The sequence below is a fragment of the Scyliorhinus torazame genome, chromosome 2, assembly GCF_047496885.1.
Source record: "Scyliorhinus torazame isolate Kashiwa2021f chromosome 2, sScyTor2.1, whole genome shotgun sequence".
In the NCBI taxonomy this organism is placed as follows: domain Eukaryota; kingdom Metazoa; phylum Chordata; class Chondrichthyes; order Carcharhiniformes; family Scyliorhinidae; genus Scyliorhinus; species Scyliorhinus torazame.
The window spans coordinates 196,540,869-196,567,312 of NC_092708.1; the positions used below are offsets into that span (position 1 = coordinate 196,540,869).

The 26,444-nt window shown below is 46.1% G+C and overlaps 1 protein-coding gene across 8 annotated transcripts in view; it reads right to left on the minus strand.

The window, feature by feature from the left end:
• Positions 1-10,977: 10,977 nt before the first annotated feature.
• Positions 10,978-26,444, minus strand: part of agap1 (ArfGAP with GTPase domain, ankyrin repeat and PH domain 1) — a 1,093,107-nt gene continuing 1,077,640 nt past the window's right edge. For all 8 annotated transcript variants that reach the window (XM_072482227.1, XM_072482220.1, XM_072482237.1 and 5 more), the window contains 2 exons: positions 24,286-24,541; positions 10,978-16,446 (listed from right to left, as the gene is read on the minus strand). In XM_072482227.1, the coding sequence (XP_072338328.1) occupies positions 16,225-16,446; positions 24,286-24,541 (478 nt within the window). In that variant the 3' untranslated portion in view covers positions 10,978-16,224. The remainder of the gene's footprint in view (positions 16,447-24,285; positions 24,542-26,444) is intronic.

Genomic DNA, 26,444 nt, shown 5'->3' on the forward strand with positions numbered 1-26,444 from the left:
AAGGATCCGGAGCCATGCGGGTCATACAGGCCGATTTCTCTACTGAATGTGGACGCCAAACTGCTGGCTAAGATACTGGCCACAAGGATAGAGGACTGTGGCCCGGGGCTGATCGGGGAAGACCAGACGGGATTTGTAAAGGGCAGGCAACTCAAGGCCAATATTCGAAGGCTTTTAAATGTAATTATGGTGCCCTCAGAAGGAGAGGAGGCTGAGGTGGTGGTAGCGATGGATGCGGAGAGGGCTTTTGATCGGGTGGAGTGGAATTACCTGTGGGAGGCGCTGGGAAGGTTTGGGTTTGGTGAGGGCTTTATTGATTGGGTGCGGTTGCTCTATCAGGCACCAGTAGCGAGTGTGCGTATGAACCGGGTGAGGTTGGGGTATTTTAAACTACACCGAGGGACGAGGCAAGGGTGCCCCATCTCCCCGTTACTGTTTGTTCTGGCCATAGAGCCATTGGCCATGGCGTTAAGAGCCTCTAGGAACTGGAAAGGGCTGGTTCGGGGTTGGGGGGGGGGGGGGGGAGGTGGCGGGAGCACCGGGTCTCGCTTTACACAGATGACCTGCTCTTGTATATTTCAGACCCGTTGGAGGGGATGGGGAAGTTATGCGGATCCTTGGGGAATTTGGCAATTTTCCAGGGTATAAATTGAACATGGGGTAAAGCGAGATGTTCGCGATCCAGACGAGAGAGCAGGAGAAGAGACTGGGAGAGCTGCCATTTAGAATGGTAGGAAAGAGCTTTCGGTATCTGGGAATCCAGGTGGCCCGGGAATGGGAGGCACTGCACAAGTTAAACCTATCCCGGCTGGTAGAACAAATGAAAGAGGACTTTAAGAGATGGGACATGCTCCCGCCATTACTGGCGGGGAGGGTACAGACCGTGAAAATGACGGTCCTCCCCAGATTTCTGTTTGTCTTTCAGTGTCTCCCCATCTTCATCCCAAAGGCCTTTTTCAAGCGGGTGAATAAGGTTATTTTGGGCTTTGTGTGGACGGATAAAACCCCGCAAGTGAAGAAAGTGTTGCTGGAGCGCAGTCGGGGGGAGGGGGGGTTTGGCGCTGTCGAACTTCTGCAATTACTACTGGGCAGCTAATATAGCCATGATTAGGAAGTGGGTAGTGGGGGAGGGGTCGGTATGGGAGCGGATGGAGGCGGCGTCATGCAAAGACACCAGTTTGGGAGCACTGATAACGGCACCTCTTCCGTTCTCGCTGGCCCGATTCTCCACAAGTCCGGTGGTGGTGGCGGCTCTGAGAATCTGGGGGCAATGGAGGAGATACAAGAGAGTAGAGGGAGCATCGGTTTGGATCCCGATTTATAATAATCATCGGTTTGTACCGGGGAGGCTGGTGGTGGGTTCCGGAGATGGCGAAGAGCAGGAATTAGGAGGATGGGAATCTATTTATAGACAGGAGCTTCCCCAGCTTGAAAGCCTTGGAGGATAAATTTGAATTGCCAGCAGGGAATGGTTTTAAGTATTTGCAGGTGCGAGACTTCCTGAGACAACAGGTTCCGGCCTTTCCGCTGCTGCCGCCACGAGGGATACAGGACAGAGTAGTCTCCAGTACCTGGGTAGGAGAGGGGAAGGTTTCAGATATTTACCAGGAGCTTTGGGATGCGGAGGAAACTCCGGTGGAGGAGTTTAAGGGCAAGTGATAGGACGAGCTAGGAGGAGAGATAGAGGCGGGTCTGTGGGCGGATACCCTAAGCAGGGTTAATACGTCCTCATCGTGCGCCAGGCTTAGCCTGATACAATTCAAGGTAGTCCACCGGGCACACATGATGGTGGCCCGGATGAGCAAGTTTTTCGGGGTAGAGGACAGGTGTGCGAGGTGCGCGGGAAGCCCAGCAAACTATGTCCACATGTTTTGGGCATGCCCGAAGCTTAGAGGGTTTTGGCTGGGTTTCGCTAAGGCAATGTCCACGGTACTCAAAACACGGGTGGTGCCGAGTCCGGAGGTGGCGATCTTTGGAGTGTCGGAAGAGCCGGGAGTTCAGGGGGGGAAAGAGGCTGAAGTCTTGGCCTTTACCTCCCTGGTAGCCCGGAGACGGATCTTGTTAATGTGGAGGGACACAAAGCCCCCCCCGAGTGTAGAGACCTGGGTTAGTGACATGGCTGGGTTTCTCAGTCTGGAGAAAATAAAGTTCGTCGTAAGAGGGTCAGTGGTCGGGTTCATCCGGAGTTGGCAGCCGTTCGTCGGCTTTCTCTGAGAAAATTAAACTGTCGGCGGAAGCAGAATTCTAAAGGGGGGAAGGGGGGAGAGGGCCGGATTATTGTTGTATGGTTGGGGTGTGTGAAGATTGGGATGGGAGGGGAAATGTTTATTGTACCATGTTTATGTCATTGTTATTATTATTATAAAAACTTGCAAATACCCTAACAAAATTTAAAAAAAAAAAGTGTACAGTAACCATTACTGGTCTTCATTGATTGTTGCTGACTCGGACTGGTGGACACTGACGAGTGATGATGTACATTGCCTGTTATCAGTGTACACTAACTTTGACCAATGCACACGAGAATTTGCGAGTAAGGAATAGGCTTAAATTCAACTTCAAATTACCATATTAATTTTTTGTCACTGACTTTAATATCAACATTGAGTCTACCTATTCGTAAGTATGAAGTCCAGGGTTGTTAATTAGTTTGGGTGCAAACTGCAATATACTATGAATGACATTCTTCGGTATTCTCAAGTAGCTTTCTTGTTACTTACGTTAAAAAAAAGGACCTCAAGATGACAATCTGAGTTGGCCATCATATAATGATAGTGTTATGGGCCAGGTTTGAGAGAACCGCAAAGTGTATCATGGAGTTCACCTGACCCACAACTTTTAATAGATTGTGGTTATGGGGAGCACATGGGCCTACTTTACAGGTGTAGTGGAACAGAGAGTTAAAGTACTTTTAAATTAAAACAATGTTTATTTATGAATCCAGTTAACCCTTTATAACCCCACAGTAAACATCTTAACAACTATCAACACCAATAAATCCTCCAAAGAATACAGTACTCTACAAGTAACTCTTATTCTTTCCTTGCAACATCCATAAGACAAAGAAAAACCTTTTTACAGAAAGACATCAGGTTTAACTTCTCCACAGAAACAGGTATTATTTTTAAATCACCAAAGGATCTGGAGACAGTCTTTAGATTGCAGAGAGAGAGACTAATACACCTTCTTGCTGTGACTGCAGCTATCCAGTTCTCAAATCGAAACTAAACACACACCCTGTAGCAGACAGCGCAAAGCGACGTAAAAGCAGACAGACAGACCAGCTCCACCCACACTCTGACATCACTGATAAACACCCATTCTTAAAGGTACATCCACTACAGCTATTTTATAACCACCCATTTCTTAAAGGTATTCTCACATGACAATAGGATAGATCCTTGTTAGCTCAGCATTCCATGCCTGGTTATGCTTATTATGACTAGTGCATTAAAACCTCGGCAATGATGAGTGAAAGCTCACCATGTTGTGTCATGAGACGTCAAATCCTTCCATGGCCTTGCTCTTTATCTCTGAAACCTCTTCCTGCCCTACAACCCTCCAAGAACTCTCCACTCCTCACACTATAACCTCTTGAGCACCTCCCCATTTGCTTTGTTCAATTGGCAGTCAAGCCTTCAGCTATCTGGGCCCTAAGCTCTGGAATTCCCTCCCTAAACCTCATAGACTGCACTTCTTTCTCCAGGTTTAAGATGCATTTAAAAATTGGCCACCTGCCTTAATGTCTCCTTGAATGTTTCGGTGTCAGTTTTTATCTGATTATGCAGCACCTTGGGATGCTTTGCTATATTAAAGGTTCTATATAAATGCAGCTGTTGTTATGCAATATCCAGAATATAGCTGGTGACTGAATGATTTGCTCAAAGAGGGTGAATTATTGAATGCTTGTTGTGGTAAGGCTTTTAGTAATGGTACATCAAGGGAGGGCAACAGCGAGGAGAAGGTGATCCTCGGGTATTTTGAACTAGAGTCACTTCATTTTGACTGGGTTCTTTTTCCTTCTCTCTTGGAGACATTGACATAAAACTGGTCCGAGCTTGATAAGTTTAGTTAACCCATCAGCATTTCATCCAAGTGGTCATCACAGGTGTGAACCTAGATAGAATGCGCCACTAACCATTTAACTGCAGAAGAGGCCTGTAGGACAGGCAGGCATGATAGTCAATTCAATCCGACAGGAGTTAATGGCGCACAATTAAGAGGGAGAGTTTTGACAGACATCCTGTCACAAAACACACCCCGAGTCAGTACTGGGGAGTGCTGCATTGTCAGAGGTGCATCTTTTGGATAAGACATTAAATCCAACACCATACCTCCTGCCAGTGCAAGGTGGACACACCCACCGATCTGTACATGTGCTCTTGGCCGTAAATGTGCAGAATCCTATTTTATCATTTGCAGGGTGCACAGTGCTGATTTGAAGTTGTTCACCCAGTTTATGCGCCCCAGGAGCGGTGGACATTCGAGTTGCGGCCTCCTCGCAGGGGTGGTTTCTGATCCCTGAAGTCAAGTTTCGGAGCACTGCACCAGGCAATCAGGGCATGGCTCTGTTGCTGCGTTTGTTTCATCCAGCATAGCACATTAAGCACCGGAAGGGCAGGCAGATAATGGAATATAGGATTAACTACACACCATGCCTTCCACACCACTGAGACATGCTGTTATGACAAGATGGTTTATTGGAAGAAAGCTTCCTTCTCAAAAGATTGGGCAGGATGGGGGGGGGGGGGGGGGAGGGGGGGGGGGGGGGAAGCAAGAAAAATGTTCAGGAAATCAAATTGGGATATAAAGAACTGCAGGACCCCTTGAGAGTTCCTGCTGCTGGCACTGTAATACTTGCAATTCCAGAACCAGTGATCACCGCACATGTTCCCCGCTGCACTGAGCCCCCTATAAATATGGTGGCTGTGCATGCAACTGTGCACGCCTAGCAGTGGCAGCAAACACAACCCAAACCCAAGGCCCCGTCTGGCCAAACATCCGGTGGCAAACTTGCGAAGAAGCGTAGGAAAGATATCCTCCGTGTCCTGGACAACACTTATCCCTCAACCAACATCACCCAAAAAATGGATTATCTGGTCATTGTCACATTGCTGTTTGTGGGAGCTTGCTGTGCATGAATTGTCCCTGCATTTCCTGCATTGTAACGGCAACCACCATGTCGATAAAACACTGCATTGGCCGTAAGGTGCAGTGGGACATCCTGAGGCAAAGGTGCTGATATAAATGCAAAACTTTCCTGAGTGTCACAGTCCGACACTGCTCCTCTCTCAAATTTAGCTTGCTGCAAAAGAAGGTCGGAAACAGTTTGTGGTGATGAAAACAACATGGTTGAATTGCCTTGTTGTATGTGACTACAGGTAGAGTTGGTTGGGATAGAGAGGGGTGGGATAGGTTAAAAGAAAAACTCTTTTATGTGACAGGTAATCAGACTAGAGACGCACCCATGCTGCCCACACCGGGCAGAGTCTTGGAAATGGTCATTTATTTATCCCTCCACATATCCCAATGGGATGGGATACAATATGGAATCTGGGAGAGGGGGGTGTTTTCTAATGCCTATTCTTGGCTTTAGAGTAATCTGATTAGCAAAAGAATCACCCAATGAGTTATAATTAGAGCCCCATGGATTTCATGGAACTTTTTGCAAAATTTCAGACACATCATTCTTCCTATATTTGCTATTATGTCCCAGGCTAAAATAAACAATGGCACTCTGATATCTAACAAGAATAATAATTCTTACCGTATATCATTATACTCATCATAAATGTTAAATACACAATGAAAATTAAAAGTTGATGTTGTGTTTTCCGCTTGCTCATCTCTCAAACAGTCCACTATTTTATGCTAAACGAAAATACTCTTGAGTGCTGGAAATCATAAATAAGAACAAAAGGAAAAGCAGTAAAAATTCAGCAGATCTGGCAGCATCCACGAGAGAGAAACAGAGGACGGGACTTTCGCTGAAGGCGGTCCCCCGCGGCGAGTACCCCGGCGGTAGGATGAGTGATCCACGCAAAATGGCGTAGACACTGTCGGGACCGGAAGATCCTGCCTGCCCCCCACCCCACAAACTAGATATATTGGGTGGGATTCTCTCAGTCCGGAGCCGGGCCGGAGAATTGCCGCGGCCAGCGCGAATTGCGCCACGCCGCTCCGACGACAGGATGCAATTCTCCGTAGAGCACAGAATCGCCGGCATTGACGCCGGCGCGGCAGGGGGCCACTCTACGAGCCCCCCCCGGCGATTCTCCGCCCGGGATGGGCCGAGCGGCAGCACCGAAAAACCCGAGTCCGCCGGCGGCAATCTAACCTGGTCTTACCCGGCTGGACCTCGGCGTGGAAGGGTCTGAGTGCGCCCTGTGGGGGTGGCGGGGTCCGACCCCGGGGGGAGGGGGGGCCTCTGCTGTGGCCTGGCCAGTGATCGGGGCCCACCGATTGGCGGGCCGGCCTCTCTGACTGGGGGCCTCCTTTGTTCTGCGCCGGCCCCTGTAGCCCTACGCCATGTTGCGTCGTGGCCGACGCAGAGAAGGGAAACACCGCACATGCGCGGAAATCGCATCGGTCCCACCGCGCATGCGCGGACCGGTGGCGCTCATCTGACGCCAGGATTGGCAGCTGGAGCAGCGTGAGTCGCTGTTGCCCCCTGTAGAGGCCAGAATCGCTGATCCTGAGGCCATGTTGACGCCATTGGGAAATGATCAGAGAATCCCACCCATTGTGTCTACATCTACAATTTTAATGACCTCAACTGATCATTAGGCCTTAAGCCTTCTCTTTTCTGGATGAATAAGGGCCCGAACCTGTCGACTGTATTAGGAAAACAAAGGTAATTTTAAGGAGTTTATATTTGTATTTGTAATCATTAAAAATAAGGTATATTTTTAAGTGGATTCAATTTACTGTTTTGTGCCTGGAGGAGTAAAATTATAGTCAGATTCTTTTTTAAAAAAAAGTATTTTAATTCAAATTTTCACGATCAACAACAAAATACAGAAAGAAAAGAACAACCCCCCCCCCCCCCATATACATAAATAATAAATTAACAGCCTTCATCAACACAAAGGCAAATATACACACCCACTCAAGAAAAACAAACCAACTTCCCTCCGAGCGCCCCCCCCCCCCGGGTTGCTGCTGCTGCTGACCATCTTCTAACGTTCTGCCAGGAAGTCCAGGAATGGTTGCCACCGCCTGAATAACCCTTGCATCGATCCCCTTACGGCAAATTACACCCTCTCCAATTTAATAAACCCAGCCATATTGTTGATCCAGAATTCCACGCTTGGGGGCCTCGCATCCTTCCACTGAAGAAGAATCCTTCGCCGGGCTACCAGGGACGCAAAGGCCAGAATACCGGCCTCTTTCGCCTCCTGCACTCCCGACTCCTCTGCCACCCCAAATATTGCGAGCCCCCAGCCCGGCTTGACCCTGGAACCTACCACCCTCAACACTGTCCTCGCTACACCCTTCCAAAAGTCCTCCAGCGCTGGGCATGCCCAGAACATGTGGGTGTGGTTTGCTGAGCTCCCTGAGCACCTAACACACCTGTCCTCGCACCCAAAGAACCGGCTTATCCTTGCCCCGGTCATGTGAGCCCCATGCAGCACCTTAAATTGTATGAGGCTGAGCCTCGCGCAAGAGGAGGAAGAGTTCACCCTCCCCAGGGCATCCTCCCACATCCCCTCGTCACCCAACTCCTCCTCCCACTTACCCTTTAGCTCCTCCACCGAGGCCTCCTCCTCCTCCTGCATCACCTGATACGTTGCCGAGATCCTCCCCTCTCCAACCCACACCCCCGACAGCAGCCTGTCCTAGACCCTGCATGGCGGCAACAGTGGGAACTCCACCACCTGCCGCCGAACAAACGCCCTTACCTGCATATATCTGAAGGTGTTCCCCAGGTGGAGCCCGAACATCTCCTCCAGCTCACGCAGGCTCGCGAACTTCCCGTCCACAAACAGGTTCCCCCATCCTTCTAATACCTACACTGTGCCAGCTCAGGAACCCTCCGTCCATCCTCCCCGGGACAAACCGGTGGTTCCCCCGAATCGGGGACCACACCGAGTCCCCCACCTCTCCCCTGTGACGTCTCCATTGCCCCCAGATTTTGAGGGTAGCCGCCACCACCGTGGCTCGTGGTATACCTCTTCGGAGGAAGTGGCAGCGGCACCGTCACCAGCGCCTCCAGGCTTGTGCCCATACAGGATGTCATCTCCAGCCTCTTCCATGCCGCCTCATCCCCCTCCATCACCCACTTACGCACCATCGCCACGTTGGCGGCCCAATAATACCCACAGAGGTTAGGCAGCGCCAACCCCCCCCCATCCCTGCACCGCTCCAGGAACGCCCTTCTCACTCTCGGGGTCTTCTGCGCCCACACAAACCCCATAACGCTCCCGTTAACCCGCCTGAAGGCCCGAGGGATCAGGATGGGGAGGCATTGGAACAGGAACAAAAACCTCGGGAGCACCGCCATTTTAACTGACTGCACCCTACCCGCCAGGGAGAGTGGCAACACGTCATACCTCTTAAACTCCTCCTCCATCTGCTCCACCAACCTCGTGAAGTTAAACTTATGCAGGGCCCCCCAGCTCCTGGCCACCTGGACCCCCAGGTACCTGAAACTCCTCTCCGCCCTTTTTAGCGGGAGCTCACCAATCCCCCTCTCCTGGTCCCCTGGGTGCACTACGAACAACTCGCTCTTCCCCATATTAAGCTTGTACCCGGAGAAATCTCTGAACTCCCTAAGGATCCTCATCACCTCCGGCCTTCCCCCCACCGGGTCCGCCACATATAGCAGCAAATAATCCGCATAGAGCGACACCCGATGCTTCTCCCCACCCCACACCAGCCCCCTCCAGTTCCTCGACTCCCTCAAAGCCATGGCCAGGGGTTCAATCGCCATATAGTTAGATTCTTGATGGACAAAGGTGTTTGTATGTGTGGGGGTTAGTTAAGTTTCAATTATGTTTCTATTGTGCTTATAGTGGGGTATGGCGTGAAGAATAAATAGGTCAGCAGATTTTAAGTTTTAGTTTTTGCAGAATCTGTGGGGATTTAGAGACAGGACCGCAGGGAGTGGGAATCTCTCAACTCTGCAAGAAAGACTGGACAGAACAGAAGCTGCAAAGAGGCAGACTTCCTGAAGTACAAGTACAATCCAGATAACCAGGCAATTGGGACAGAAAGTATGAACAGACCGAGGTATGGTTCAGAGGAATAAGGAAGAGTAAACAAAGTGTTCTGAGTTAAAGAGACAATTGCAGTAACCAAATTTAAAGTGGTACAGTGGCCTTCAAAGGTAAATCAAATGTCTGATGCCATTTTAATACAGTCTGGGAATCGAGAGTTAAAGCAATGGTGAGCAGTTTGCACAGCAGCCAAGACCAAGAAATCCTAAAGGGGTTGGTGTAAAATCCTGGACTGGATTCGTTGTGGAACGGAAACTTTGTTCAAAAGTGTCATTTGAAAAATCTGGTCTGGATTTCAGATTGCAAACTGCTAAGAAAAAAAATAAGAGGGGATTTGAAAGCATGTTTTTAGAAATGGAGTTTGGAAACTCATGTGATATTCGTCTGGGGGAATTCTGAGGAGACATCCACACATATTCACTTGGGGTTCAGAGCAGAGAGGGCATTTGCCCACAGTCATCTTGTGCTCAAAAGGGACTTTGTGTTAATGAGACCCTTGTAGATTAAATTGTACATTTTAATCAGTGTCAATCCTGAAACCTGTGTGTAATTGTTAAGCTAATGAGGGGAAGTAAAGGCGTATTGTATCATAATCCATTTTTTTCATGTTTAATAAATGTTTTTTCTTGTTGTTAAAACTAATTAGCTACCCTATGACTCTGTTCCTCCACATTTCATTAAAAAAAAATTAAAAGTTACCAGGGTTCTATTCTGGGATCTTCCTGGCCAGTTATAACATCTACCGGGATTGCAACAATTGTACATCAGCTGATTCTTACCTGGAAGGAGTCGACTTAAATCTCAGAAGTCAGATTTACTGAGAGGTTACATAGGAATAAAAAGTAGTTAAGACCTCAGCTGGAATATTGTGTACAGTTCTGAGCGTCACACTCCCGGAAGGATGTGAACACATTGGAGAGCGTGCAGAAGAGGTTTACAAGAATGGTTCCACGGATGAGAAACTTCAGTTATGAGTATAGATTGGAGAATTTGGGACTTTTTTCCTTGGAGAGAAGATGGCTGAGAGGAGATTTGATTGAGATGTTCAAAATCATCAGGGGCTGGACGGAGTAGACAGGGAGATACTGTTCCCGCTCGTAGAAGAGTCAAGAATGAGACAGCACAGATTTAAAGTGATTTTCAAAACAAAAAAGCAACATGAATGTTTTGGTTATGGAATGCATTGCCTGGAAATATGGTGGCGGCAGGTTCAATCGAGCTTCAGGAAGGCATTAGATGATTACTTGAATGGAAACAATGTTCAGGACTATGAGGAAAAGGCAGAGGGATGGCACTAAGTCAAGATGCTTGTTTGGAGAACCGATGCAGACACGATGGGTCAAATGACCTCCTTTTGCATTGTAATAATTCTGTGATTCCTGGCCTGTGCGGAATTAGTCCTGCAATTGGAATCAGAAACCAGAGCAGTATGAGGGGGAGGTGAATGGCATGGTGAGTTTGATCTAGCCGAGGGTACCTCAGACCTGTTGGGAGTCAGATCATGGACCCGGAGGGGTCTAGTCAGCCAATTATTTATAACTTTATGTCTCTTCATGGATCAAGAGGAGCAGTGTTGTTCTACAAAGAACTTTGGAACTTCCTTGACCTGGACCCTCATCCAGGGTACTGGATAATCTGGCTCTAAGTGATGGCGGTTAAGCGATAAACATTGACCGAGACAATACTTGTGCTCTGTTGGACAAAAAGTAAATAATATCTACTACCTTGTTGTATGGAATCAAACGCTCTGAAACCAATATATTAAGAAGCTTTTTTTTTTAATCGAAAAGAGACATTTTACAATTACAGAATTTAGTCTCCTTGCATTACTTTACAGTCTTGAACAGAGTACTGTACAGTTGACCCACAAAATCATAATACATACTGGTATGGTCAATCATAATTCAACCTAACAAACTTCACTGGCAAAATGCAGGCAACGTCACACAGCTTTCATTATTATTACAAACATATAAATAAAGCATCTAGTCATTGCAAAACATGAACTGCCAAATGAGGTAATATTAAAACCGAAACCATTCATTCTGATAGTGTCCATATTATATCTATTTACACTGAGATATGACTGCCAGCTAACAGCTCTTTACAGATACGTTCCAGGTTAGTGTAACAGCAGATAAACTGATTCCAGGCACAGTAATGACTGGCAGTTTATAAAGCACGATTAGGAATACGTTTATAGTTAGACTTGGCACTCTTTAAGGATGTAGTCCCTAAGCAAACCAGAAACACAGTATTACAAAGCAAGAATGTGTAGAATATACACATCAGTATTCCAAAATAGCAATCCAAATCAGACGTTTGGATGACAACAAACTATTAAACTGATCAGATTGCCAACGGTCACTGAGAAATATTTACTGTGTTTATACATGGCAGTGAACCCTGTCAAAAGTTATTTTCATTGGTGTCAGTTTGAGATGCAGGACTCAAAGGAATGTTGAAATGATAACTTGAGTTATGTCAGATTAATCATTCAAAATCTGAAAAGATTGTTGAAGCGATTGTTGAAGCAATGATTCAGGATTTGGAGGAGTAACAGGACAATGATTTGGGATGAGAGGAGTGTTAGAGTAATGATTTGGGATTGGAGTGTTAAAGTAATGATTTGGGATTGGAGGAGTGTCAGAGCAATGATTTGGGATTTGGAGGAGAGTTAGAGCAATGATTCAGGATTGAAGAATTAGAGCAATGATTTGGGATTGGAGGAGTGCCAGAGTAATGATTCGGGATCGGAGAAGTGTCAGAATAATGAGTTGAGATTTGAGGGGTGTCAGAGCAATGATTAGGGATTGGTGGTGAGTTAGAGCAATGATTTGGGATTGGAGAGTTAGAGCAATGATTCAGGATGGGAGGAGGGTTAGAGCAATGATTCTAGATTAGAGGGGTGTAAGAGCAATGACTCAGGATTGGAGGACTGTGAGAAAAATGATTTGGGGTGGGAGTGTCAGGGTAACAATTTTGGATTAGAGGAGTGTCAGAGCAATGATTTGAGATGGGAGGAGAGATAGAGCAATGAATCGGGATTGTACGAGTGTCAGAGCAATGATTTAGGATTTGGAGGAGAGTTAGAGCAATGATTCAGGATTGGAGAGTTAGAGCAATGAATCGGGATTAGAGGAGTGTCAGGGCAAAGGTTCAAGATTGAAGGAGAGTTAGAGCAATGATTCAGGATTGCAGAGTGTGAGAGTAATGATTCGGGATCGGAGAAGTATCAGAGTAATGAGTTGGGATTTGAGGAGCATCAGAGCAATGATTAGGGATTAGAGGAGAGTTGGAGCAATGATTTGAGACGGGAAGGGTGTCAGAGCAATGATCTGGGATTTGGAAGAGAGTTAGAGCATGATTCGGGATGGGAGGAGAGTTGGAGCAATGAATCGGGATTGGAGGAATGTCAGAGTAATGATCTGGAATTTGGAGGCGAATTAGGGCAATGATTCAGGATTGGTGTGTTAGTGTAATGATTCGGGATGGGAGGAGCATTAGAGCAATGATTCTGGATTAGAGGGGTGTAAGAGCAATGACTCGGGATTGGAGGAGTGTGAGAATAATAATTTGGGGTGGGTGTATCAGAGTAATGATTTCAGATTAGAGTAATGCCAGAGCAATGATTTGGGATTGGGAAGAGAGTTAGAGCAATGATTCAGGATTGCAGGAGTGCCAGAACGATGATCTGGGATTTGGAGGAGAGTTAGAGCAATGATTCAGGATTGGAGAGTTACAGCAATGATTCGGGATTGGAGAGTTACAGCAATGATTTGGGATTGGAGGAGTGTCAGAGTAATGAGTCTGGATTGAAGGAGTGTCAGAGCAATGATTCAGGATTGGAAGAGTGTCAGATCAATGATTCAGGATTGGAAGAGTGTCAGATTAATGATTCAGGATTGGAAGAGTGCCAGATCAATGATTCAGAATTGGAAGAGTATCAGATCAATGATTCAGGATTGGAAGAGTGTCAGATCAATGATTCAGGATTGGAAGAGCGTCAGATAAATGATTCAGGATTGGAGGAGTGTCAGATCAATGATTCAGAATTGGAAAAGTGTCAGATAAATGATTCAGGATTGGAGGAGTGTCAGAGCAATGATTCGGGATTGGAGGAGTATCAGAGTAATAAGTGGGGATTGGAGGAGGGTTAGAGTAATGAGTGAGGATTGGAGGAGTGTCAGAACAATAATTCAGGACTAGTGAGATGCTTTGAATTTACAACGCAGGATCTGATGGATTACTGAATCTGTGACATAGGATCTGAAAGTGATATCTGATCTTTGACACACCACCTATAATATTAACATGTTTTAAAAAGTGAATTACAGGAAAGCAAATTATCTTGTATGTTGTATTACAGCTGTCAAGTTAAGTAAAGCTGTCAGCATTAATACAAGAATGTCAACTTTACACCTAGATGGACTGGATGCTCAATACACAGATACACTGGACTGCAGAAAGCCATTCATGCCTGTTTCCAGATTACCAGGTGGTGTGTGAATCCAGTGGCTCTTCCATACAGAAATTTGCGTGTTTGTGTTTTATTTATAGGATCTGAGGGAAATTTAAATGAGTCACAAAGGTACCTGGGTCTGCGGAGGTCTGGCATGGATTTTAGTTAGGATGTCTCGACTGACACCAGTCCTCCGGATAACATGCTGCACACTTCAATCCAACTTGGACAAGCTGTGTTTGAGCAACATGTGATTACAGGATTCAGACCAATGGTTTGATGGTGAACAGTTTGCTGCCAGAAATCTGGAGATCCTCTTCCTTTCTGTCTAGAATCCATGATCAATATTCTACACAATTTTACAAAGCTGTGCGCTTGAACTAACATATCATGGTCTCCACAAATGCCAGTCTAGTACTGTAGGAGATTGAAAAGACACGCACACATGAGAATATTTCTGATTGTATTGACGGTGCCCGCACCTCTCCGATACTTTTAATCAATTAGAAGGAAATGCAAAACGGTGCAGCGCCAAAGGGCGCAGTGCCATACACCCCAATATCTCTCTCCTCAAACTTCCCTCACCTCTTTTCGCAAAGAAATAGACATGCAGCTGGGGAGGGTAGACAAGAGCACAGTATGTACGCACCAAAATTGTGTTCTGAGATAATCAGGCTCCCGACTCTGGATGTTAAAAGGTTTGAGAGCTAGGACAGTGTGACCCTCTGATTTGCCAGTGGAATCAATTACCTTCTGTCCATTGTTGGACAGAGAGAGAAAACTAACCTGGATTGGGGTGGGGGGGGTGGGCATGGTGGCTGACAGGAGAGCATTAGTGTGGATAAAAGGTGAAGAAGTGGGTGTATTGCAACACCAGCCAGGAAACATGGAGTTGAAAAACACTTAACACAAAACACTGAAAACTGACAAGCCGAAGTATTCATCACTTAAATCATACAGGAGGGACAAATGTAAAATCTATTTCTTGTTCTCAAACAGTGTAGTGACGTTGGTAGCCATTTCGAAAGAAGTCTAGGTTTGTCAAAGGTAGTCAGACTCCTCTGGTTAAACACATCAGTGCCAGGGATCTAATACATGGGATGCACAAAAAAGGACTAGAAAAATACATCTTATTTGGACTCAATTCTGGATTGTAAAAGTGACTGGAGTTTAAATTGTGCATTTCTGGCCAATAACTCAATTTCCAAACCCCCACCCCCCCTCAAAACAGAACGACACACAGCCAACAACTCATGGATGAGATCAGCCATTTCACTGTGGCTAGAGTAAAGAACAACCATTCGGGTTTTCAAATAATCCCCTTTTCCCCTCCCTGCAAAATCAAAGGCAAAATCCCGATGGAATGAACAAGATTATGTACAACATATAAATAGTATAGCGTCAGAGTTTACATCATACTTACAAACAGAACAAAGAATTCTTTAAGGAAAGGCTCGGTTGGACAAGCACCATCCTATCCACTTTGGAAGATGCTGCCAGTGACAGCACAGGTCAGAGGGGCTGTGTGCTAGAGATTGAGGAATGAGGCGAAGACTGTTCAATTCCCTTTTCTTTCCCTTAAAACTGCACAACATAAATGCTTACAGCCCTTTAATCATATGTGGCACACATTTGTGTTTCCAACAGAGCACCTGACTCAACAACAAGCAGTCTCAGTAAACAGATTGCATCTGGGGAGAGTGGTGTGAAGTGGAGGGTGCGATGGTTGGGGGAAGGGGGGGGGGGGTGAGATCCCCTTTCCTTTGAGTAGGGAGAGGACTAAAAATTAAATAGACACTAAATTATGACAGTGAATTTAGGAAGGAGGGCTCAGAGGACTGGAAAGAATGTGGCTGAGATAATGTGCTTCTTGTGAGAATATTGCAATCACATCCAAGCAGTCATTGAACCGTGCCATGTAACTACCTCCTCAGCTAATATGCTTTTCTCTATTATGACTAATCATGTTCTATTAAACAGTGGTAATGCTGGAAGAACTGAACTATACAAGTGTAATGAAGCCAGTATTCTCCCTGGACAGATTAGCCACAACTGATTTGACACATACCATCATAGGAGCTTCAAACCTGACAAACTCTGTGCTCTCGGCTGATTTATGTCAGCATGGGCCCTCCACAGAAGAGCTGAATCAACCTGTTTGGTAGAGGTGAAACGTACTGACAGCTAATTGCCAATGCCTGAAAGTTCCAATTTCCCTTGTCCGTATTCACAAGTCTGCCCTGTTGGTCCAGTATGGTAAAAGCACTGAGCTTTTTTCACCTCCAACAACTGGGTTCTTCTAAAGTGGACAATTCCTGATCCTTTTAAATCTTTATTGTTTTTGACGGCACAGAGCCTCGTCTCATTTGTTTAATGAGCTGATCTGCGACTGGTCATCTTCTTTTTCCCTGTTTCCCCAGCTCTTCATGGTGTTACGTTGCTACGAAAACTTAATCAGGAATGGAATGAGGTTTCACAGATGCGAGGCTTAAAGGGAGAGGTTCAGCGCTGCTCTCTAGACACAAAAGTCTGATATGCTCCTCCTCAAATGGCAGCGGGCAGTTTAGTGTCCATCCTTCCGCCGTTGTTGTTGTTGTTGCGGTTGCCACTCTTGCGGGACAAGTTGGGAGTTGCCACTAGGATGAAGTGCTCCTCAGGGCAGCCGTACTGTAGCAGAATATCGCTGCACTCCTGGCTCATTGCTTGTCTGGCGTAGGCCAGCGCAGTGTTCCCGTGGGCATCGCGTGCCATGACGTCGACTCCATACTGCAAGATCAAGGGCAAAGATTAGAACACTGTGATAGCAGGAGGCCATGTGGCCCCTCGTGCCTGTTGTGCCATTCACTTGGATCGAACTGATCCTCATCTCAACTCTGTTTACCCACCTTCGTTCCTTAATCTTTAATACACGAGAAGACCATAAGACTTAGGATCAGAAATAGGCCATTTGGCCCATCATTAATACCCTTACTTTTTTATTTTGACCTGTATTTAAGTTGGGCAGTTTCTAAACCCTGGACAATACACTTGTAGTGTTCCCCCACCCTTCCACCTCCTTTAACCTAAGGGGTAGAGTGAATAACAGGTAAGCTCTTTCTTTCTTTTTCTTTTTTTATCTAGAGGGGATGGCAGGGAAGGGAGTGCAATGTTCCTCCTGCAGAATGTTTGAGGTGAGGGACGCCGTCAGTGTCCCTGCTGATTTCATCTGTGGGAAGTGCACCCATCTCCAGCTCCTAGGAAACTGGAGCTGGATGAACTTCGGATCATTCGGGAGGCAGAGGTGGTCATAGATAGAAGCTTCAGGGATGTAGTTACTCCGAAGAATAAAGATAGATGGGTGACGGTGAGAGGGGCTGGGAGGAGCAGTCAGTACAGGGATCCCCTGTGGGCGTTCCCCTTAGTAACAAGTATACCGATTTGGATACTGTTGGGGGAGGGGGACTTGCCAGGGGTAAGCCATGGGGTACAGGTCTCTGGCACGGAGTCTGTCCCTGTTGCTCAGAAGGGAAGGGGGGAGAGGAGTAGAGCATTAGTCATTGGAGACTCCATAGTTAGGGGGATAGATAGGAGATTCTGTGGGAACGAGAGAGACTCGCGGTTGGTGTGTTGCCTCCCAGGTTTCAGGGTGCGTGATGTCTCGGATCGTGTTTTCGGGATCCTTAAGGGGGAGGGGGAGCAGCCCCAAGTCGTGGTCCACATAGGTACCAACGACATAGGTAGGAAAAGGGATAGGGATGTAAGGCAGGAATTCAGGGAGCTATGGTGGAAACTTAGATCTAGGCCAAACGGTTATTATCTCTGGGTTGTTACCTGTGCCATGTGCGAGCGAGACGAGGAATAGGGAGAGAGAGGAGTTGAACATGTGGCTACAGGGATGGTGCAGGAGGGAGGGTTTCAGATTTCTGGATAATTGGGGCTCATTCTGGGGTGGTGGGACTTCTACAAATGGGATGGTCTATACCTGGACCAGAGGGGTACCAATATCCTGGGGGGGGAAATTTGCTAATGCTCTTCGGGAGGGTTTAAACTAGTTCAGCAGGGGCTTGGGAACCTGAATTGTAGCTCCAGTATACAGGAGGTTGAGAGTAGTGAGGTCATGAGTAAGGTTTCAAAGTTGCAGGAGTGTCCCGGCAGGCAGGAAGGTGGTTTAAAGTGTGTCTTCTTCAATGCCAGGAGCATCCGGAATAAGGTGGGTGAACTTGCGGCATGGGTTGGTACCTGGGACTTCGATGTTGTGGCCATTTCGGAGACATGGATAGAGGAGGGACAGGAATCGTTGTTGCAGGTGCCGGGGTTTAGATATTTCAGTAAGCTCAGGGAAGGTGGGAAAAGAGGGGGAGGGGTGGCATTGTTAGTCAAGGACAGTATTACGGTGGCAGAAAGAACGTTTGATGAGGACTCGTCTACTGAGGTAGTATGGGCTGAGGTTAGAAACAGGAAAGGAGAGGTCACCCTGTTAGGGGTTTTCTATTGGCCTCCGAAAAGTTCCAGAGATGTAGAGGAAAGGATTGCAAAGATGATTCTGGATAGGAGCAAACGCAACAGGGTATTTGTTATGGGGGACATTAACTTTCCAAGTATTGACTGGAAACGCTATAGTTCGAGTACTTTAGATGGGTCCGTTTTTGTCCAATGTGTGCAGGAGGGTTTCCTGACACAGTATGTAGATGAACCAACGAGAGGCGAGGCCGTATTGGATTTGGTACTGGGTAATGAACCAGGACAGGTGTTAGATTTGGAGGTAGGTGAGCACTTTGGTGACAGTGACCACAATTTGATTATGTTTACTTTAGTGAAGTGATGGAAAGGGATAGGTATATACCGCAGGGCAAGAGTTATATCTGGGGGAAAGGCAATTATGATGCGATGAGGCAAGACTTAGGATGCATCGGATGGAGAGGAAAACTGCAGGGGATGGGCACAATTGAAATGTGGAGTTTGTTCAAGGAACAGCTACTGCATGTCCTTGATAAGTATGTACCTGTCAGGCAGGGAGGAAGTGGTCGAGCAAGGGAACCGTGGTTTACTAAAGCAGTCGAAACACTTGTCAAGAGGAAGAAGGAGGCTTATGTAAAGATGAGACATGAAGGTACAGTTAGAGTGCTCGAGAGTTACAAGTTAGCTAGGGAGGACCTAAAGAGAGAGCTAAGAAGAGCCAGGAGCGGACATGAGAAGACTTTGGCAGGTAGGATCAAGGATAACCCTAAAGCTTTCTATAGGTATGTCAGGAATAAAAGAATGACTAGGGTAAGAGCAGGGCCAGTCAAGGACAGTAGTGGGAAGTTGTGCGTGGAGTCCGAGGAGATAGGAGAGGTGCTAAATGAATATTTTTTGTCAGTATTCACACAGGAAAAAGACAATGTTGTCGAGGAGAATACTGAGATTCAGGCTACTAGACTAGAAAGACTTGAGGTTCATAAGGAGGAGGTGTTAGCAATTCTGGAAAGTGTGAAAATAGATAAGTCCCCTGGGCCGGATGGGATTTATCCTAGGATTCTCTGGGAAGCTAGGGAGGAGATTGCTGAGCCTTTGGCTTTGATCTTTAAGTCATCTTTGTCTACAGGAATGGTGGCAGAAGACTGAAGGATAGCAAATGTTGTCCCCTTGTTCAAGAAGGGGAGTAGAGGCAACCCCGGTAACTATAGGTCAGTGAGCCTTACTTCTGTTGTGGCAAAATCATGGAAAGGTTTATAAGAGATAGGATGTATAATCATCTGGAAAGGAATAATTTGATTAGAGATAGTCAACACGGTTTTGTGAAGGGTAGGTCGTGCCTCACAAACCTTATTGAGTTCTTTGAGAAGGTGACCAAACAGGTGGATGAGGGTAAAGCAGTTGATGTGGTATATATGGGTTTCAGTAAAGTGTTTGATAAGGTTCCCCACGGTAGGCTACTGCAGAAAATACAGAGGCATGGGATTCAGGGTGATTTAGCAGTTTGGATCAGAAATTGGCTAGCTGGAAGAAACAAACGGTAGTGGTTGATGGGAAATGTTCAGACTGGAGTCCAGTTACTAGTGGTGTACCACAAGGATCTGTTTTGGGGCCACTGCTGTTTGTCACTTTTATAAATGACCTGGAGGCGGGCGTAGAAGGATGGGTGAGTAAATCTGCAGATGACACTAAAGTCGATGGAGTTGTGGACAGTGCGGAAGGATGTTACAAGTTACAGAGGGACATAGATAAGCTGCAGCGCTGGGCTGAGAGGTGGCAAATGGAGTTTAATGCAGAAAAGTGTGAGGTGATTCATTTTGGAAGGAATAACAGGAAGACAGAGTACTGGGCTAATGGTAAGCTTCTTGGCAGTGTGGATGAGCAGAGAGATCTCGGTGTCCATGTACATAGATCCCTGAAAGTTGCCACCCAGGTTGCAAGGGTTGTTAAGAAGGCGTACGGTGTGTTAGCTTTTATTGGTAGAGGGATTGAGTTTCGGAGCCATGAGGTCATGTTGCAGCTGTACAAAACTCTGGTGCGGCCGCATTTGGAGTATTGCATGCAATTCTGGTCGCCGCATTATAGGAAGGATGTGGAAGCATTGGAAAGGGTGCAGAGGAGATTTACCAGAATGTTGCCTGGTATGGAGGGAAGATCCTATGAGGAAAGGCTGAGGGACTTGAGGCTGTTTTCGTTAGAGAGAAGGTTAAGAGGTGACTTAATTGAGGCATACAAGATGATCAGAGGATTTGATAGGGTGGACAGTGAGAGCCTTTTTCCTCAGATGGTGATGTCTAGCACGAGGGGATATAGCTTTAAATTGAGGGGAGATAGATATAGGACAGATGTCAGAGGTAGGTTCTTTACTTCGAGAGTAGTAAGGGCGTGGAATGCCCTGCCTGCAACAGTAGTGGACTCGCCAACACTAAGGGCATTCAAATGGTCATTGGATAGACATATGGACGATAAGGCAATAGTGTAAATGGGCTTTAGAGTGGTTTCACAGGTCGGCGCAACATCGAGGGCCGAAGGGCCTGTACTGCGCTGTAATGTTCTATGTTCTTACCCAACAAAAATCTATCAAGCTCCGGTTTGAAATTTTCCGTTTCACCCCCAGTCTCCACAACTTCCCAAGGGAGAGTTCCGGATTTCACTTACCTTTGTGTGAAATAAAGCTCCTCTGACTATCAGCCCTCATGGCTTGGTTCTAACTTTAAGGTTATGCTCTAGATTTAGATTGCGATCAGGTCTGTTATAATTTGGTTCTTAATTATAAGTTGAAAATCCTGCTAGTCTGTGTTGTTGTGCTGGACCTGCAGTAAATGGCTATCCTGACATTTTTCTTCTCCAAAAGAAATTTTATTTTCCAAAGGAGTTTGGAAACTTAGTCAAAGCCTCTTCCCTAGCTTTTCCCGTGGGGCTGAGAGCTCCCAGTGATTGGCCTACTTTAAGTTTGAGTAAAGTCTTTAGGGTTGTCTCTCGTCCACCAGATGTTCCACACCCAATTTCTGATGTTGAGCTTCAAACTCCACCTCCTCTGTGGTAACCCAAGCAAAGTGCTTAGTATTTTAGCCATTTCCTTGCTCTCTACTACAACGGTCTCTCCTTTGTCTTTTAGCCATCCTTATTCTACCTTGACTATCCTCTTGCCACTTAGGAAGCTTATTTATTTCGCTTTAATCATTCTTTCTAGAATCATCCAATCAAGCAGCACAGAAGTAGGCCATTCGGCCAATCAAGCCTCTTTGAAAGAGCTATTCAATTAGTCCCACTCCCCTGCTCTTTCACTGCAGCCCTCCAACTTTTTTCACCATCAACGTTTTTATCTAATTCCATTTAGAAATTTACTACTAAATCTGATTCTCCTGCCCTTTCAGACAGTGCATTCTGGAGTGTAACAGCTCTTGTCCTCGCTTTCTTTTAAAAAAAATTCTGCCCTGTAAACCCTAAATACATTATTTATAAGTACCAAGTTTCATCCATATTCTCCACTGAACCACTATCTTTCATCATACTCACTTTTACTCTTGTTCGATTTTACTTAATTAGTACTCTATCCATCGCCCATTTAAATAATTCCTGCCATTAAAAATCTTCCAATTCCAAAACACACTTTGCAACTCAGAATAGCCCAAAGCGCTTTACAGTACTATGGAAGTGTAGCCACTGGGCGGGATTTACCGAGAAACCTGCCACACAGGATGCGGCCTACCGCTGGCAGGATCTTCTGGTCCCGCCGTTGTCAACGAGGTTTCCTATTGAATGTGTCCCGGGGGTGCGCTGTTGGCGAGACTGGAAGATCCAGCTAGCATGAAAGGCTGGAAAATCTTACCCACTGCTGTAATGTAGGGTTGTTATCCCACAGTTGTTTTTGTGTTTATTTTGTTCTTCCATTTAATCTTGGCATGATCCTTTCTATCTCATTTTGATTCCCTGTTTTCAGTGAAGTACCCTTGCTCTTGACTTTTTTTCTTTTCCATTCTGCCACTGCACCAAATGATGTATTGGGCCAGGATTTTCTTTGCGGAGTCAAGTTGCCACTGGCCAGTGGGTTCCCTGGTGGCGTGACCGATGGGCAACGCAAATGGTCACTGGCTTTGGCAGTTCTGAATGATCCTGCTGCGGGGAGGAGGGGGTGGGAGGGCGGCCTTCCCAAATGTTTAAGTCACAAGCTTGCTCCACCTCATTAGCAAAAGATCAGGTTAAATAGTGTTCCTTGCTGAAGTAACAATGTACAGAAGCAAGACAGCAATAGACATACTGAAAAAACACTTCTCCTCCCCAAATGTTTTTACATCACTCCAACTGATGGAAGGTGTGGTCAGGGTACACATGACCGACTTACAACCAAAGGTCTCAAGATTACATCCAATGTTGACCACTTTGCCTCTACCCAGCAATTCAAGAAACAGCTGAGAAAATGTCTGCATGCATGTGGTTATTAGGGTTATCAACTGTTATCAAATGCATTCCTTGAGGCTTTATCACATGACTTGCCCCCCACATGCCAACCATTAGTCGGCCAACACATTCATTCTTGTGACACATTGCCTTCCGACGCCAATTGGAAAGCAAAATTTACCCAATTGGAAGATGCTGGACTGTCAGCCAAACATCTTTTCCCCCCCATTTGCAGTAGTTTTATATCCGGTAAAGAGAAATGTTCAAAGAAAAACCCCCACAATATTTTTAAAGTCCCGATAATTGTTCTCCAACACAGCAGTATTCTGGAGATTCTTCTTCAATTCCTGGAGACCCCAAGACAATCCTGGAGAGTTGGTATCCCTAGTAATCTCTTGTTAAATGGTTTCGGGTTAAGTAGCAATTTAGTGCAAAAGATCTCAATTTCAATTTACAACGGTGGGGCGAAGTATGAATAAACAGTTGTGAAGAGATGGTGTCATGGTAATCTCACTGGACTGTAATCCAGAAGCCCAGGCTCTGGGGACATGGGTTCAAATCCCCCCTGATGGCTGAGGGAATTTAAATTCAATCAATAAATTTGGAATTGAAAGCAAGTCTCGGTAATGGTAACCATGTCAACTATCATAAATTGTTATAAATCAAATGGAAATGTTGAGGCAGAAGATCAGCCATGATTGTATTGAATGATGCAGTAACCTCAAGGTGTCGTATTGTCACTCCTGCTCCAATGTCCTAAATTCTCACTCCATGGCTTCAGTCGATAACAGCTAACGTCAGCAAAATACCCAACCTTGTGTTCAGTTCCCTCAGTGGACTCGCTTCACCCCATCTCTATAACCTCTTCCAGCCCTACATCCCACCGAGATCCATGCACTCTTCCAACTTTGGCTTCCTCGTGCACGCCTGACTTCCTTCAGCCGGAATTCCAAGAAACCCAAACTCTGGAATTCTCATCTAAAACTCTCTGCCTCCTTTGAGAAGCTCCTAAAATCTTGCCAAGCTTTCGGTATCCTGTCGTAATATCTCCTCCTGTGGCTCAGGGTTAAACTCTGCTTCGTGACGGATCATGCGAGTCCCTTTGGGATATTTTACTAATTCAAGGTGCTGTATAATTGCAAGTTTTTGTTGCAGTTGTTGTTAGTTCGGTGGGAAAACACTAATTGGGGTTCAGCTGATTATCCACTGGCTCCATTGTTGTATGGAAGCTGGGTGTCAGGTGATGGCAGTCTTGCCTCCAGCAATCCCATTGCAGGCCAGGTAGGAACAGAGCCCATGTGTGTGGATCAACAGGGGAGCATAATGGAAGGAAAAGCATGCATTGATCCCTCAGGTGTCAGTCATGGCTCAGTGGGTAAAAGCTCTTGTCTGAATGTCAGAAGGCTATGGCTTCAAGCCACACTCCAGTACAGTACTGAAGGAGTGCTGTAATGCCAGATATCTTTCAGACGAGATGTTAAAACCTGTTTGCCTTCTCAGGTGGATGTTATTATTCAAAGACGAGCAGGGGGTTTCCCCACAACATCCTGATCAATATTAATCCCTCACCTAACATTACAAAAACAGATTATCTGTCTTTTTATTGATGTTGTTGGGACCTTGCTGTGCACCTTACACTACAACAGTGACTAAGCATGAAAGGTACTTTATTGGCTGTAAAGTGCTTTGGGATGCCCCGAGGTTGTGAAAGGCGATACAGAAATGAAATGTAAGTCCGCTTTTTCTTTTGAAATTATCACATTCACCTACCCAGATCAAAAGCTGGGTGAGGACGACGTTCCCTTTTCTACAGGCCAAGTGCAGAGAAGTGCGTCCGTCTCCCTCTCCGTAAGTCTCATTTACTTCATCCTTGGAGCCGTGGGCCAGGAGCAAGATGACAGCCTGCAAGTTCTCCTCAGCTGTGGCACAAAGCAGCTGTTGTCCCAAGGGAATGTCCGAGCATGGTGGTGGGACCAGGAACAGTTTCTGTTTGTACTTAGCACGGATCCAACGCTCCTTCTCTTCCCTGTGAGATACAGAAAAAAAGTGTTTCAAACGTTTTATCCAGTACATTTACACCACTTATTTATTAACTGCATATCCATCACTGTGGCTGCTGCATGCTGCCTACAGCGTGCAATTCTACCCAGTTCCTCAACAGCTCTTCCCAGACCTCTACCATCTAGAAGGACAAGGGTAGCAGGCACATGGGAACACCACAACCTGCAAGGACCCCACCAAGTCACACATAAACCCAATTTAGAAATATATGCTGGCTCAAAATCCTGGAACTCACTGTGGGGAACCTCCACTCTCCACCAGATGACCCAATACCACCTTCTCAAGGGTAACTGGTGATGGGCAATAATTACAATGACCAGTCCCAAGAATAAATTAATTTATAAAGTGGAAAGATGTAAAGGATTTAGACAAGAATAATACCTAATGCTAATTCAATCTACTGTCAGTTGAAGCTTTATAATTAACAGATTGTTTATACAATTATGACCTGGACGAGCAATTCTTTACTACATGTTATCCATTCGGCTATTTATTTTGTATCTGTATGAACATATAGTTCCAACCTGCTTCTCTGACTGGCTTGGCCCACAGCTCCTTGCTACAAAGGGGTTCACGCCTCTTTTTACAGAAGATATGAAACTCAGACATGCAGTAAACATTCAAGATAACAAGATCAGGCCAGAATTCTCTGGTCATTGGGATTCACTTTTCCCGCTGGCAGCGCACCCCTGCCAACGGATTTCTCTGTGGCGTGATGTGGTTTCAATGGGAAATCCCACTGTCAAGCGGTGAGGGGATAGAATCCTGCCGCCAGTGAACGGCTGCGGCAGAGAAATACGCGGCTGGGGAACCAGAGAATCCAGTCCCAGATTTGAGGAGGACAGAGACTGGTGAAATGGGCAGAGACATGGCAAATTAAATTTAACGCAGAGGGTTATGAAGTGCTTCATTTGAACAGGGAGGGGGAGGAAGGTGAATACAAGCTAAATGGGACAATTTTAAAGGAGGGTTCAGGAGCAGAGAGACGTGCGCGCACACAAGTTTTTGAAGGTGGCAGGACCAGTTGAGAATGCTGTTAAAAAGCTGTACACCAATCTTGGCTTTCTAAATAAAGGTAGCGAGTACGTGACAGTATGCTAAACCTTTACAAAACACTAGGTAGGGTCCCAGGTGTAGTATTGCACCAAAGCTGGACAGCACACTTTAAGAAGGGCGTCAAAGATCTCAGAAAGGGTGCAGAAGAGATTTGCTTGGATGGTCTTTATTATTGTCACAAGTAGGCTTACATCAACACTGCAATGAAGTTACTGTGAAAATCCCCTAGTCGCCTCACTCTGGTGCCTGTTCGGGTACACAGAGGGATAATCCAGAATGCCCAACTCACCCAACAGCATGTCTTTCAGGACTTGTGGAGAGACTTCAGTTCTTTGTAGTCGTTTTCATTCGAGCAGAGAAGGTTAAGGAGGCATTTCCTAAAAAGCTTGAAACCTTTTGATAGAGTGAATAGTGGCAGAAGGGCCGGGAACCTGAAGCAATTGCAAAATGCTCCAGAGGCGAGAGGAGATTTCTTATTGCAGCAAATTGTGATCTGGAATGGGCTGAAAGGATGGTGGAAGCAGATTAAATAATAACTTTCAAGGGCAGCACGGTGGCGCAGTGTCTAGCACTGCTACCTCATGACTCCGAGGTCCCAGGTTCGATCCCGACTCTAGGTCACTGTCCGTGTGGAGTTTGACATTCTCCCTGTGTTTGCGTGGGTTTCGCCCCCACAACCCAAAGATGTGCAGGGTAGGTGGATTGGACACGCTAAATTGCCACTTAATTGGAAAAAATGAATTGGGTACTCTAAATTTAAAAAAAATAAAATAATAACTTTCAAAAAGAAATTGGACATATGCTTGTTTGCA